We start from the raw sequence: 15138 nt of genomic DNA, 5'->3' as shown, positions 1-15138 counted from the left end.
GGCGGGAGAACCTGTTCCATGCCTTTCCCTTGAGTTACTGAGGTTGCTGGCAATCCTTAGCATCCCTTGGTTTGTAGATGCCTCCCTCCAGTCTCTGCCTCCATCATTACGTGGTGCTCTTCTGATGCGTGTGTTTCTGTGCCCCGCCGCCCTTCTTCCAAGGGAACGGTCGTGTTGGATTTGGGTGTACTCTAATGGCCTCATCGTAACTTGATTACATCTGGAAAGACCCTGTTTCCACAAGAGGTCACATTCATGGGTCCCAAAGATTAGGATTTTAACGTATCTTTGCAGGGGACACAGGTCAGTCCATACCACCAGCATACTTTGTTACAGCATTTGGTGCCTTGGATTGTGTTGAAATCAACCCTGGCCTTGCAACCACAACAACGATAAAAAAAATGTAAGGGACACACAGTGAGTGGCCAATTGACGGCAGGCTTTGCATCTCACACTCACTTTTGTATGCATCTGCTTGAACTCAGTGGGCAGGTATCTGGTTAAGGGCAGAGAGAGGTTACTCCCCACGTGGAACAAACATGAGCGCCTCAAGTCTCCTTGCTGGGAGGGCCTCCGTGATAACCTAATCGGGGAGTTTTCCACGCCTGCTCCCAGCAGTTCCAGGGGACCACCCAGGAAAGCGGAAAGGAGGCGTACTGGGTGGGGCTCCAGTTTTTCCTGAAACCAGAGCGTTGACCTGTTTATCTGCTTAGCACTTTGGACTTCTTATTTGGATCGCAGCGCCCTCCTCCCTAATTGCCAGAGGAGCTGGTAACAAGAACAAAGGAAGAATGTTGAACAGGCCCACAGCTGGTCAGTGACAGAATAGGAAATGGAACGGAATAGAAAGGTGTGGCAGAAACTGTGGGATGTTTGCCAGTATCCATTCTCCTTTTCTTTCTTAACAGCAGAACCCTTGATTTTTGTCGTGTGCTTGTTTGTCTGGGCCCATGGTCTTCCACAATAAAGACTGTATTTCCCAGCCTCCCCTGAAGCTAGACATTGAGGGCCATGTACTAAGCATGCTATCAATGGGCTAGAAGTGGTGGTGTCAGAGGGAGCTTCTGAGTAATGTGCTCAAAAGAAACTTCCTTACCCTTCCTTCTTCCTGCTGGCTGGATTTAGATGTGAAGTCTGGAGCTCCAGCAACCACCTTATGTCACGAGGCAGAAGTCACGCACGGAGGATGGTGAAACAACACGGCAGGTGGAGCCCAGTTCCCTGACACTGTGTAACACTGAACCAATCCTGACATCCTGTCTCTAGGCTGCGTTTATGTGTGAGAGAGAAACTTCTGTCTCATTTAAGCCACTGTTTCTATGGGTTTTCTGTCCTATGCCACCAAATTTAACCCTCAATGATACAAAGAGAAGTCTCCCCAAATCTGGATCAGATTGTGTGGTGGTTTGAAAATAAGTGTGCAAATTCCTTAATACTCCCTCCTCTTGGATCACAGCAGATGTATAACTACCTCAACCAGGAGAGCTCTGTGACCTCTCAGGCTAGATGTAAAAGGCCAGAAGCTTCTGCCTTGTTCATGGCATCACTGTTCTTAGAGCTGCCAGGGAAGAAATTCGAACCTACTGGGACCTTCGTGCTGGAGAGACCACAGGTAGACACCCTGTCACGAGTGCCAGCTGAGCCCAAGCTTCCGCCAGCCCGGCCAGCCCAATGCATTGGACAGATAGTGACAAAGCCATCTTGGAAGTGGCCCTTCCCTAGCTGTTTGGGTCACCCCAGCCACTCAAGTCATCTCAGTGGTGGCTCAGATATCATGGGACAGAGAAGAAAGGTGCCCTTTCCAAATTCCTGGCCCAAGAATCCTTGAACATATTGAAGGATTCTATAAAAAGAAACTATGAAGTTTTGGGATGGTCTGTCATGCAGCAGTTGAAAACTGCAGCAAATGGATGATTTCGATCAACAAATTTCAACAGGAAATACCTATTGAGCATCTACTTCGTGCCAGGCCCCATGCTAGGGATTAGACACACTGTAATGAGCAAGCGCCAATGATAAATTTGGATACCAGTTAAAGTGGTGAGGATAGATTTTAATCAGGAATATATAGCTACAATAAGAAAAAGGTTCTGGCATGAACTGATTCACCTTTGATTTTTACAGGGTGACTGGGCGTTTCATGTAGTCAGGGAAGTGAAAAATGACAAAGGGCTGGACAGTGTAAATACCGCCGAGGCCAGCCGTGTCTGTCAGCTGGCAGTAATCCCAGCGAGGCTCCTGCCCTCCCACCGAGACTGGGGGACAGAGGGCCTTTCCTTCCTGATGAGTGTATTTTAAGGGAATGGCTCTCAGGTCCTGAGTTGTAGGAGAAACACACACCTCCCAGAGAGGTGGAGAAAGGGTTCACAACTGTAAACCCCCTTCAGTAAGTGCTGTGAGCGAGGGCCGTGAGGGGCTTCTGGTCAGGTGTCAGCTAGAACTGTGAATTCTTTGGGGAGCTTCCAGCTTTCTCGGACCGGCACACGAGCAGGGCTAGGGCCACCCTGGAGACGCCGCCTTGAGCTCTTGGGAAGTACGTTAGTGTTTAAGTCTTTTCAGGTGAGCGGAGGTGGGTGGACAGAATCATTAGTGTTGAAGAGTCTGCAGTTTTTATGCACCAAGGTTGAAGCCCAGGGGAGAAGACAACTCAGAGGAGCCTGGCAGGTTTGGCCAAGGGGAGAATCTTTGTCAAAAGACAGGTATTGTTGACATCATAGCGCCTAGAGTATAGTGGAAAAGGCAGACGTTAAAAAGATAAAAGCACCTTTGATAATAGCGCTTGGTCCAGTTAGGGGTAAAGGAAGGCTCTGTGACAAAGTAATGTTTACACAATACATGAATGCTGAAGTGGTATCAGATTTGAAATCACATTTTAGGTTAATCTGGAACTCCTTCTACTGGTGCCCAGTGCTGGGGTCGGTGGGGTGGTGGTGGCTGGCTTTACAGCTTCTGTAGCACGGAGTATGCAAGCTGGGGTTTTTTGTTTTTGTGTTTATATAAAGCTTTTTATCCGATATTCTCTATGCTCATAGGGACCAGAGTCAAAAAGGTTAAGAAGCACAAATTTGGTCTCATTCTCTGGTTTTACAGATGGGAATGCCTGCCTGAGTCCCAGAGCGGGCAGAGAGTCTGACTAAGGCGGCGGCTGAAGTTGAGTCAGCATCTGACTTGCCGTCCTCATCCACTCACAGCCTCTGGTCGCTGAGCCCTCTGGAGGGAAGGGGACTTCGGTGAGCTCTCCCACAGTTTCCAAGAGGGAGGGAGGGAGGGAGGATTGGGGTGAACCAGGCAGAGCAGCTCCCACTTAGGACAACCTGCCGCTGCTACCAGACTAGTTGGAGTGACTCCGCCCACAGAACACAGTCCGCTAATTGGTGCCAGAAGACAGGAGTGATAGGAAGGGCCTGGAGCTGTGCATTTTGGCCTCTGTCCAGACACCCAACACATTTAAGATCTGCGGTCAGATTAGAAAACAAGTAAGGATTACAACTTATAGTGTCTTGGATCAGCTTACCAAACTGAAATGCTTCCCGATAGAAGCTTAGTTGCAGAGAAAAGAGTGATGGAATTAGGCCTTACAAGACGTGGGTTCAAGTCCCAGGTAATGAATAAAAGTTGTCATTTATGGAGAACCTATATGTGCCAGAAACTGCTACACTTTACTTTTCCCATACCATTGTGTTTCACCCTCACGACACCTTTGCAGGGCAGACACATGAGAAAACAGGCTCAGAGAGCGAAGTGACTTCTCCAGGGTCACAGAACATGGGAATGGCAGAGCAAGAATTTGAGCCCAGGTACGCTGGTTCAGGGTTTCCCACCACACGCATTCCTGGCAGGCTGCTGTGACCCCCAAAGACAGTTTGCTTAGTGGGTGGGAGTGCAGCCTTGGAGCCCACTTGCTCGCGCTCACACCCCAGCCCCAGCAGACTGCGGTGTGGTCTTAGGTGAGTCACTTCACTGCTCTCAACTCAGTCTGCTCATCTGTAAAATGGTGGTGACAATGAGTGTCTCCCGAGTAGGGTTCTCGGTGGGGGGGTGGGGGGGGAGGGGGTTGAGTGATGTGGTCCACACAGGCAGCTCCTCTGGGCACAAAGCAGGGTGGAGTGTCTGCAAGGGCAAATGAAAGATGCCCAGTGGTCTGCTGCTCGACGCGTGGCCCTTGGACCCACGGCACTGGTCCCACCTGTGGGCTATGAGAAACACAACAGCTTGTCAATACAGGTCGAACCCTGAGAACGGCCCCTGCCCAGGCAGAGCACTATACAGATGTTAGTGACGGTGAGCTGGCATCCACCGAGGGCAAATCTAATCGGATCCTTCATTCTTTTTACACCTCTCCTCAAATCGAGTGCCTTGCCCTTCCCACGGGTTTGTTATTAGTTTGATGGGGTGGCATATTTGTTCTATGACCACATCATCCCATCTCATCTTGATGAACAACTAGATTTCTCTGGAGGGCACTTTTGATTTGCTGTATTACCTCCCTTCCTAGGGGTCATTACATCTCTTTTAGACGTGGTGTTTCAAACATTAGTGGGAAAAAGATGGATGATTCAGTCAGTGAGTGGGATAACTTGATAACCATTTGGAAAAAATAAAGTTAAATCCCATCTTCTCACTAAAATAAATTCTAAATAGTAAAAACATATCAAAGTAAAAAAAAAAAACAACAATTAAAGTACTAGATAAAAAACCCCGAAGACCATTATGGAAAATATTTATATAAAGCTGACTACTATATATTTTTTTTTAAATTTTATAAGACCCAAAATAAGGTAAACTCAAAAAACAAAAGACAGATCAGAAAGAGATATTTTCAGATGACATTTACCCAGTATGTGAATTAACAGGGAAATAAAAAGAACAAACAGAAATAAAGATGGCCAGAGGATTTGAATAGAGAGCCACCCCCCACAAAAGAGATAATAGAATCTCTATTTAAAATGCATGCAAATTAAACTTTCTCTGAAACATTGTTCTACCTATCAGATTGGCAAAGATGAAAAAGATTGTTAACTCCAGTGTCAGCAAGGGTGTGAACAGACAGACACTCTCATACACTGTTGGAAGGAATGCAAACTAGTATAACCTTTTGGAAAGCAATCAGGTAACATTTATTAGAAATGTTAATATTCACATCCTTTTGATCCTGCAACCCCATATCTAAGAATTTACCCAACAGAAATAGGTTGACAAGTGTTCAAAAGATGAACACACAGGAAGCTTACTGAGGATGGTTTTTAAAAAGCAAAAAGTTGGAAATAACCCAACTGTCCATTAATAGATTATAACATAAAGTATTGTACATCCATACACTAATATACCACAGTGTTATTAACAAGATCGTACTAACTATAGGTGCTTAACACACAAGTGTGCTTAAGGTGCATTGTTAAGAAAAGCAAGTTGTAGAGCTGTATGGATAGTATGATTCTATTTTGGTAAAACATACTTAACATATGTAAAAGGAAAAGTTCTACAGAAATATTCACCAAACCATCAACTGTTTAATACGAACTTCTGACAAATGAGATTTGGTGGCCTTTTCATTTTCATTCAGTTTGTTCATTTTTCCAACCAGTATTTATTGGTCACCTACCACGTGGCAGGCAGTGTGCTAGATTCCGGGGACGTGGTGGTGGGCACCATGGGGGGTAGACACCCAAAGCCACTGATCTCAAGGAGCTAGCATTGTGTATTTTCACAATACTGGGACTCTTTACAACAGGCATGATTTTCTTATTAGGAAAAAAAGGTTAGACAATTACATATAAATAGATTATTTTCCTTTCCGACCAGCCCTCCTTACCTGCCTTCTAATCCACTGCACCAGTCTGTGGTCTCTCTGTCCCCCTGCTCTCACTTTCTAATCTGTTTCCTCTCTTTTCCTGTAACTACCCAGACCCCACCCAGTCTCTGGGCCCAGCCTGTGGCCAAGCTCTCCCATGAAGCCATGAGCCACCCCCCACCAAACTGTGGACATGCTTTTGAATTCATTAACAATGAAAGTACACAGACCACCCTGCTCTGCAACTGTGTGTGATTCCCTAGGAACCAGGGGGCTGTGACCCTGCCATCCAACACATGTAATGCCTGACCCTGGGACGACAATAAATGCTGGTTGAATGGGGATTGTGTCGGCAATGGAGGCGCATTGCTCAGATCGCCACACAAGAGAACCTGATGGGGAGTACGGCTGACTGAGAGGCTCCAGCGTTTACGTCTTCAGATCCTCCCTGGAGAGGCCCTGCTTCTCCTGGTTTCTCCCAGTCAGTGACTGAACATGGTGGGGATACCAGGACCCGGCCATTCCTGCCCGATGCAGTACGGCTCAGCAGGCTCCCTCTGCTTGGTGTCACCCTGGTTGGCGTGGCTGCACAGCAGAACTGCATGGCAGTCTAAAATTCTTTCTACCCAAGTCTCCTCCCTTCCCATTCTCCTTTCCCAGTGGTCAGACCTGCATCATAGTCTGAGGGCTCTCCTTCCCTTTTCCCCCTCCCCCACTTTATCCTACACAAGCATTTCTCCCAGAAAAACACCATCTTTTTTGATTCTCAGAGGATACAGACCAACACAGGAATCAATGAAAAAAAAAAAAAAGACTGAAATATAGCCCTGGCTAGCGTGGCTCAGTGGATTGAGGACCGGCCTGCAAACCAAAGAGTCACCAGTCTGATTCCGAGTCAGGGCACATGCCTGGGTTGTAAGCTGGGTCCCCAGTAGGGGGCGTGCAAGAGGCATCCACACATTGATGATTCTCTCCCTTGCTTTCTCCCTTCCTTCCCCTCTCTCTAAAAATAAATAAATAACATCTTTAAAAAGAAAAGACTGAAAGATAGTTCACAAAGAAGTTATGTACAAAGATGTGCTGGATTCATGCTTTAAACTCTGTGCACGTGAATGATCCTGGGATCGTACTGAAATGCAGGTTCTGGTTCAGTAGGTCTGGGGCGGCCCCAAGATACTGTCTTTCTAAGAAGCTCCCTGGTGCTACCAGTGTTGTTGGTGAAGACACCACTTTGAGCAGCAAGATGCTGGCGTTCGCCTGCCAAGCTTCTCTCCTCCCTGCTCTGAACCCTGGGAGGCCCACTGCGAGGACTCCATCGGCAGGCTCCGAACCTCTGGTTAAAAGCTGGGTTTGGCCAAGGAGCACAGGGAAGAGATCAGAGGACAGGAGGAAGGTGAGGCCACAGGTTTTTATTCCTCTGGGAATTGCCCCCAACTGGGTTGCTGTGGGTTGGCTGTGAACCTCTACCCAAAGTCTTAGCTCCTATCAGAGAGATCTCTCCAGTTTCCTCTCTTGCAGAATTCCAGTAACTTCTCTCTCCCTTCCCTTCTTTGGGCCTGGGGTGACAATAGCTCCCTATTGTTACAAGCCTTGGAGTGTGGCACCAACCCTTGTGGCTCAAACCTGGCCCACGCTTGTGGAATTAGTCCTTCAGTAAATGTCCCTCATTTCTGCAGCCAAGTTGTCATCTGTGTCCTGCTGGGACCTTGACTGCTACAAACATTGTTCAATGTAGGATTTTTATAATAGGGGAAAACTGGAAAAAACCTATGCATCATTTAAAATGATGAAATTATGGCACAGCTGCTTAATGGTGTTACATAAAACCATTGAAAAGGAAGTAGTAGATCTATATTCATTTACATGGAAAGATGCTCAAACCATTTGTTAAATGAAAAAAAAAAACCCTCTAAGATTCAGAACAGCATGCAGGGTGTAAACCCATTCATTAGACCTTCAAAGGGAAGTGGTCTTCACCTCTATGGTGGCAAATGGATCCAAATCTGGAAATGAGTGATAGGGTATCACCTCCAACACTGGGTCTAAGTGATATGCTTTATCCCTGTAACTCACCCGCTCACACATGTACCATGGCTCCCCATTGCTCACAGAATAAATTCCACTGTCTTTATCCTGGCACTGAAACATTTTGCAATCTGAATCTCACGTACTTTTGAGGATTTTCCCTATCTTTACACTTGCCTAGACCTTTTCTTCCAGCCCTACTGGCCCAGACTCTAAGGGTATTACCATCTTTGGTCTGCCAACGCCATGACCCTTATTCCTTCCTCACACCCTCACCAAGTTTTGTTCTGCGTTATAACTCTACATATATGAGACTTAGCATCCAACAGTCATTTTCTAAGCACCTACTGTATGTCTGGCCTTTTGCTAGGCTTTGGGGCCACAGCTCACAATCTGTGGAAACCAACCACCCTCTTGGAACATTAACGTTCCGATGATGAGCAGATGGCATCCACAATTTGCAGGCGGGGCTACTCTTGTTAGAATCTTCCTCTTTCCCTCTGCCTGGACCACACTCTCCCCAAATGTCAACAAGGCTCAACTTCGAAATTCCTTCAGATCTCTGTGCAAATGTGACCTTTCTCCACCCACTCTTTTATAAAATAGCTCCCATCCATCTGTCCTATTCACTTGGATTTGTTATGTTCTGCTTCTTGTTTGAATAGCACTCATCACTCATACCCATTCCTTACTTGTTCTGTTCATGTATTTACAGCCTCCCTCCATTGTCAGGTCCAGGAAGGAGGGGAATTTATTGCATTTCTGACAATTTTTCCAGCACCTAGAACAGTACCTGGCATGTAATAGGGACTTGAGCAATACTTGTTGAGAATAGAAAGAGAACTGGACTAGATATCAGAAGACCTGGGTTCTAATCACAGCTCTCCCACAGGAGAGTCATGAGGCCTTTATCAAGGTACAACCTCTTTAAGCCTCAGCTGCCTCCTCTGTAAATTGAGGGTGACCTTCTGGTGGCTGACAGGACCACCATGACGACATTACCGTGTACAGAACTAGATCGTACAGGGTGTAAGACTTCAGCATGCGTCAAAAGTACCTGAAGGGCTTGTTAAAACACGGTGGGGAAGGGGTTCCACACTCAGCTTTTAGTTCAGTAGGTCTGCGTTGAAGTCAGCAAATTTGCATTTGTAATATGTCCCCGATGTTGTTGATTCTAGAGACACTGATTAAGAGAAAGGTACAGAAGGCACTTGCAGCCCTAATGACTTGGCCCAGATAAAGGTCCGCAGGACATTCTGTGGGGAAAGACTGGACCCATCCGTTCTCTAATTTGGTCAACAACTATTTTGGAAGCACCGCGGGCCACGCCAGCGCAGCACTCGACTCAGACCGGGGCCCAGCGGTCCGGCGCTCGCGGCGCCAGGAAGGCTGGACAGCCGCCCCGATCTCCGCACGGGGCAGGAAGTCTCCGGAGCCGCGGGGAGGGCCGCGAGCCGGCGCAGAGAAAGCGAAGGTGGACCTGCGAGCCAGGGCCTCCGACGCTGCCCAGGGCTTCCCGGAACCCGGGGTCCGCCCGCGGAGGCGGCGGAGACGCGACCTCGCCCCCGGCGCGCGCGAGTCCCGCACACAGTAGGCGCGCAGGCGGGCGGAAGGGGGCGCCAGCGCGCGGTATCCGGGGGCGGAGCCGGTGCAGCCGGCCGGGCAGAAGGGCGCGGGTGGCCGGCGGCGGGCCGCGGGCCGCGATGGGCGAAGGCGGGCTGCCCCCGGCCTTCCAGCTGCTGCTGCGCGCCTGTGACCAAGGCGACACGGAGACGGCGCGGCGGCTGCTGGAGCCGGGGGCGGCGGAACCAGCGGAGCGCGGCGCGGAGCCCGAGACAGGCGCAGAGCCGGCGGGGGCCGAGGCGGCCGGGCCCGGGGCGGCGGCGGCGGCCGGAGCGCCGGTGCCCGTGGACTGCTCCGACGAGGCAGGCAACACGGCGCTGCAGTTCGCCGCGGCTGGGGGCCACGAGCCGCTGGTGCGTTTCCTGCTGCGCCGCGGCGCCTCGGTCAACAGCCGCAACCACTACGGCTGGAGCGCGCTCATGCAGGCGGCCAGGTGAGGGGTCGGGGGCGCGGGGGGTGGTGTCCAGTGGTCCCCGGGGTCAGGGGGCCAAACTTGCCCGCGGAACCCCCGCAGACGCCCCGGGAGGTAAAGAGTCAAGGACTCGTGCGAGAGAGTTGGAATGGTAAACTTTTAGCCGCTTTGGGATTCAACTCTGAGAAGTGGAAGCTAGAAATACTGGCCTTTGAAAACATAATCTTTACACTGCGAGTGGAATCTTAGAAACTCAGTCTTAGTGGTGTTCATTTATTCCTTCTTGCAACAAGGGTTTCCTGAGAACCTGCCTACCCACCCTAGCTTGGTGATGGGGATACTGCGGGACCCAGGTAAAGTCCCCACTGGGAGCAGCCCACATGCCAGTTGGTAGGCCAGACAAGGGAACAGGCTTGACAGGGAAAGTTCAAGGAGCTCTGGGAGTAAGCAGACCCGGTTTAGGGAAGTGGGAGAAGGTTTCTGGTAAGGATGATGCATATATTCAAGTGGAGACCTGAGGATGCCTAGGAATTAACCAGGACGGAAGAAGTGGGAGGTGGGAGCGGGGTGATAGGAGACTCCTGCAATGGTTTGGAAGCAAGAGTGAACATAAAGCAATGGTAGGAGTGTTGGAAAGATGTTATGGCTGGGAAGGGTTGGGGGAGGCGGGAGAGAAGGTGGCAGATGGCAGATGGCAGGGCTGAGAAAAGTTAACTCTCCTAGGGGCACTGGGGAGTAATGGAAGGTTCTAGGCAGCGTGAGTGACAGAATCAGATTGTTTGGGAAAGTCACTTTCACAGCATTGTGAGGATGGATGGAAGGGGTGGGCTAGAGCCATAAAGGCTAGTTAGGAAAAATTTCAGTGGCCTAGGAAGAGGTGATGTTGGCCCGGAACAGAGCAAGACGTCTGTGGGAGAGCTGAGAGATGAGTGTGAGATGGACTCAGGAAGCAGGATGAACGGGACTTGAAACCCTGGTACAGGATAAAGAAACTCCGTTTACCGTGAGATCTCTGACCCCTGTCAGCTGTCTGCTTAGGTCCCACCACCCCGCAGTTTCTTGCAGAAGTTTCTTCCCAAGAAGGGAACACAGATCAGTTGTAATTGTGATGGAGATGGCCACATTGCTTCCTGTACAGGTGCGTTAGTTTCCTAGGTTTGCTGTAAGGGCTTTCCCCGAAGTCAGCAGCTTCTGTCCTCACAGCTTCCGACTCTGACTCCTCCGCCCCCTCTTCCACATTTAAAGGACCCTGGTGATTCTGTTGGGCTCACCTAGATCATCTAGAACAGGGGTGTCAAACTCATTTTCACTGGGGGCCACATCAGCCTCGTGGTTGCCTTCAAAGGGCCAAATGTAATTTCAACTCCTTAACAGTTAAGGAGTAGTTACATTGATGCAGTCCTAAAATTATTTCTGCCCTTTGAGGGCAACCACAAGGCTGATGTGGCCCCCGGTGAAAATGAGTTTGACACCCCTGGCCTAGAATGCCCCCCATCTGGAGATCAGCCGATTAGCAACCTCGGAGATGAGTAATTGTATCTGCAACCTTAATTTCCCCTTTGCTGTGAAACCTGACGCAGGTTCTGGGGATGGGGATGTGGCCATCCTTGGGAGCCTGTTGTCCTGCCCGCCACAGCAGCTGCACCAGTCTGCCCTCCAGCAGCAGTGTGTGTGAATGCTGGTTTTTCTACAGCCTGGCTGATGGTGTGTTAGCAAACTTTTGGGTTTTTGTGTCTGATGGGCGAAAAATCAACTTCAGTGTAGCTGTGATTTGCATTTGTTAAATTGAGTGAAGTAAAGCATGTGTCCATACATATGAGCCATTTATTTTTTCTCAAAGGCATTGAAAATTGAAAACACGTTCTTAGCCATAATGCCGATGATATTTCTTTGAGTTATTTTCCAAGTGTTACACACTTGTTTGAATTAATTTGTATTGCTGGAAAATTTGTATTCCGCATTATTTTCAAATGTATGGTTTTCAACTGCCGCGTAGAATTCTGTTGATGGCACAGAACTGTGATTTGCTTAACCACTCCCCAGCCCCTGGGCATTTATCCCAGTCGGTCTGTAAACACGCTGTGGGGACACAGCCCGGGCAGGGAGTGCGTGCCTGTCCGCACGGGCAAGTCAGTGTTTCTTGCTCTTACCTGCGTGTGGGGGCCCTTTGTCTTATGACCCCCAATTTCTTACCTGGAGCCATCTGAGGCGACCATAAAGCCTTTGGGGCTGTCCATCTTTCTTCCACATTCCCCGTCTCTCTCAGTGCCTTCCACTCTTCCAGGCTTTAAAGTGTCAGGTAAGTCCTAGGCCTTGGTACCCGTCTGTGCCACAGCCAAGCCTGCTCATCTGTCGCTGCTGTACCCTCTCTGGAATCCACACCCTCTCCGTCCCCTCTGCTTTAGCCCAGGCCAACACCCTGCAGTGGCCTTCTCCTGCATACCTTCCTCCGTCCCTCCTCCACAGAGCTTCCAGGTCTTTCTCAAATAGACACTTGGCTGTGCCTCCCCCCCGGGTGAGAGCCCTTGGCATGCCGGCATCTGGAGGTGAGACTCCCAGACCCCTCCCCAAACCCTCTCTCCTGCTTTCCCCCAGCTTCCTAAACTAAGCTCGGTTTAGTATCTAAACTAAACTGACAAAATTAAAGCTAAAATCAGGCCAAGGTGATTTCATCCAGATTTTTTCTGTGTCTCTCTCTGTGTTGTGTTTTGTTGTTGTTGTTGGGGGGGGGGGCTGTTAACATTTATTGAGCGTTTACTCTGTGCCAAGAATATTATCTCTCCTTTAAAGGTGAGAAGCTGAGATGACAAATTTGCTCACGAGCACATGGCTAGCTAGCCAGCAGATGTGGGGAATCTGACTCCAGACCTGTCCCCATACCACACAGAGGAAGCCCCTTCTGCCCTCAATGGAGCCCCTTCTTCCTCCCCGCCTGGCTTCTTCTGGAAAGCCTGCCTTGATACTCCTCCAGTTGTCTGTTCGCTCAGCACCAGGAGGGCCCTGCAGTGGTGCCCACCACCCCATGTTATAGCTGGTCCCCTTAGGGGCACCGCCACCTGCCACACATCAGGGTTACCGGGAAGCTTTTCCAAATTAGATCCCTGAGTTCCCTTTCTGGGGACTGTGATTCAGGAGACCTGGTGGGGAGTTAAGGGGAAGGACAGGAACTCTGTGTGAGAAGAGGCTCCCTAGCGATTCTGTCACGTGGTAGGTTTGGGAGCCACTGATCCAGGCCTCACCCGTGATCCCCCAGCCAGTGCAGCGGGGCCCTTGGTGAGCCCTGGGGGACCTTGCTGAGCACAATCTGTGACCGCAGGGTGCCTCCAAAACCCCTGGCCACCAGTTCTTGCTGTAAACCAAGTGCTGCAGGATGGGCGGTCATCTGATTAATTTCTATTAATCTCGGTGGAGCAGGAGACTCAGAAGAATTAACCTAAACTCTGTTAACTAGTAATTTAACATTTTTAGAGAACGTTCCTTCTTCTCTACAACGTGTTAGCATTGCAACGGATTAGCATTGACCTAGACAGGGCCTGGGTACTTTAAAATGTGTTGTCCCTCAGCTGGTGAAACGGACTGCCTGTACTCAGGGGTCACCTCCGTCCAGGTTGGGTTGTGCTCTAGCTTTCTGCTGCCTGCACTATATGCCGAGGACTGACACGTAGGGGAGACTTTCTGAAGGATGTACAGTCTGTCCGTCCCTCGGAGCAGGACGGGCAGCTGCATGGCCATATGCCAGCATGTTCCAGGCTGTGCCCTTCTTCCCTGGACCTAGCTACCTCTCAGAGTGCCCGGAGACAGTATCCCCGGCAGCTGCCACTCTCGGTGGAGGAGAGCGCCTGTTTATCCTCCCTGCTCGGTATCTCCCGAAGCTCATCATCGGATCAGGCCGGCCTGTCGGAGGCTCTGCACCTGGGCTGCAGTTTGGTGTCTTGTGGACGCTTTGGTGTCAGAAATGGTTCTGTTCACGTTTTCCCTATTTTTCTCCATTTTTCAAATTATAACCTGTGTTGAGCACTTACATCATGTTAGGAACTGTGCTAAGTGCTTTCAGTGAATTAATTCATTCAATCTATATAAACCTTTAGGAAGTAGATACTGTCTTCCCCATTTCACAGATGAGGAATTGAGGCTCAGAGAAGTGAAGTAACTTGCCCAAGACAACACAGCTCATCGGTGGCAGGGTCAGGTGCACAACCCCCCGCCCCCCAGGTGTTCCTGGCCTCCGCTCCTGGCTATGAGTCCTATAACTGACCATTCTCTTCCTGGTGTTGGCCGCAGGAAGCTACCCGCCCAACTTACCTGATGCTAAAAAGAAAGGTTGGCCTCTTTCCTTTCTTTCTCCTGCCCTTCATTTCTCCTCCTGCCCGTGTGGCAGAACTGGTCTCTCCGCCCAGAGCTTTGAGTGGTAGGTGCATGTGCCAGGTCTTTAAACACAGGTGTTAATTGCAGAAATTAATTGGGTAATCATAGCATCTGTTTAGAAAGCCCCAGCTTCCCTACCTTTGGTAATTACCTATTAGAAATTCAGCATCCATAAAATTATCTCAGCCTTTATTGAGCCCTTTTATATTTGCAGCCTCACTGAATGACCTCTTGGGCTACCCCACAAGTCCAGAAAGCATTTGAAATGCCAGCGTTTCTGCTGAAATTCAGCCCTCGTCTTCCTCTGTGAACACGTGTTATACCAGAAGAGTGGGTTTGGGGTTTTAGGGTCCGAGTTCAAGTTTTGACTCTGTCACGTTCAAATTTCCAGATTCTTACTCTCCATTCTCATCTTGGTTTTTTTCATCTGTGAAATGGACAGTTTAGCTCAGGGTTTGTTAAGATCAAATGAGATAGAAATGTGGTAGCACCTTATAATCTGATTTTAGGAATTATGCTAGATTTTATCTCAGGCTCGATAAATACAGAGGGTAACCTTTTAAATTCCCTGCTGCAGCGGAGGGCGTGCCAGCTCTGTAGTGGTTCCCACTGCCGTCTCCGGACCCTCCCTGTGCAGTGAGGCGTCACTTGCTCACTCACCCGTTTGCTGACAGACTCTGCCGAGCTCCGCACCCTGGGGGGCAGCCACCCAGGCCTGTCTTCAGAGAGTCTAGTACTGGGTTGGCCAAAACGTCCATTTAGTTTTTTCCATAAAGTAAAAGACACATTGTTCATTTTCACCAATAACTTTATTGATTTGGATATTTTGAGTACGTCAGTTATCTCCCGCTATTGGCTTCCAGTGTGATCGAGGCCAGGGGTGCTGCTAAACATCTTCCAGTGCATAGGACAGCCTCACAGC

The 15138-nt window shown here is 49.5% G+C and overlaps 1 protein-coding gene across 2 annotated transcripts in view; it reads left to right on the top strand.

The window, feature by feature from the left end:
- Positions 1-9462: 9462 nt before the first annotated feature.
- ANKS6 (ankyrin repeat and sterile alpha motif domain containing 6) overlaps positions 9463-15138 on the top strand; it is a 46239-nt gene continuing 40563 nt past the window's right edge. Inside the window, exon 1 of one of the 2 annotated variants that reach the window (XM_036021965.1) lies at positions 9463-9872. In XM_036021965.1, the coding sequence (XP_035877858.1) occupies positions 9520-9872 (353 nt within the window). In that variant the 5' untranslated portion in view covers positions 9463-9519. The remainder of the gene's footprint in view (positions 9873-15138) is intronic. The other variant, XM_028530920.2, reaches the window with a different exon arrangement.

This window comes from Phyllostomus discolor, chromosome 3, assembly GCF_004126475.2.
Source record: "Phyllostomus discolor isolate MPI-MPIP mPhyDis1 chromosome 3, mPhyDis1.pri.v3, whole genome shotgun sequence".
NCBI classification, from domain to species: domain Eukaryota; kingdom Metazoa; phylum Chordata; class Mammalia; order Chiroptera; family Phyllostomidae; genus Phyllostomus; species Phyllostomus discolor.
The sequence above is the reverse complement of the archived record's forward strand: the minus strand, read 5'-3'. Positions and strand labels throughout refer to the sequence as shown.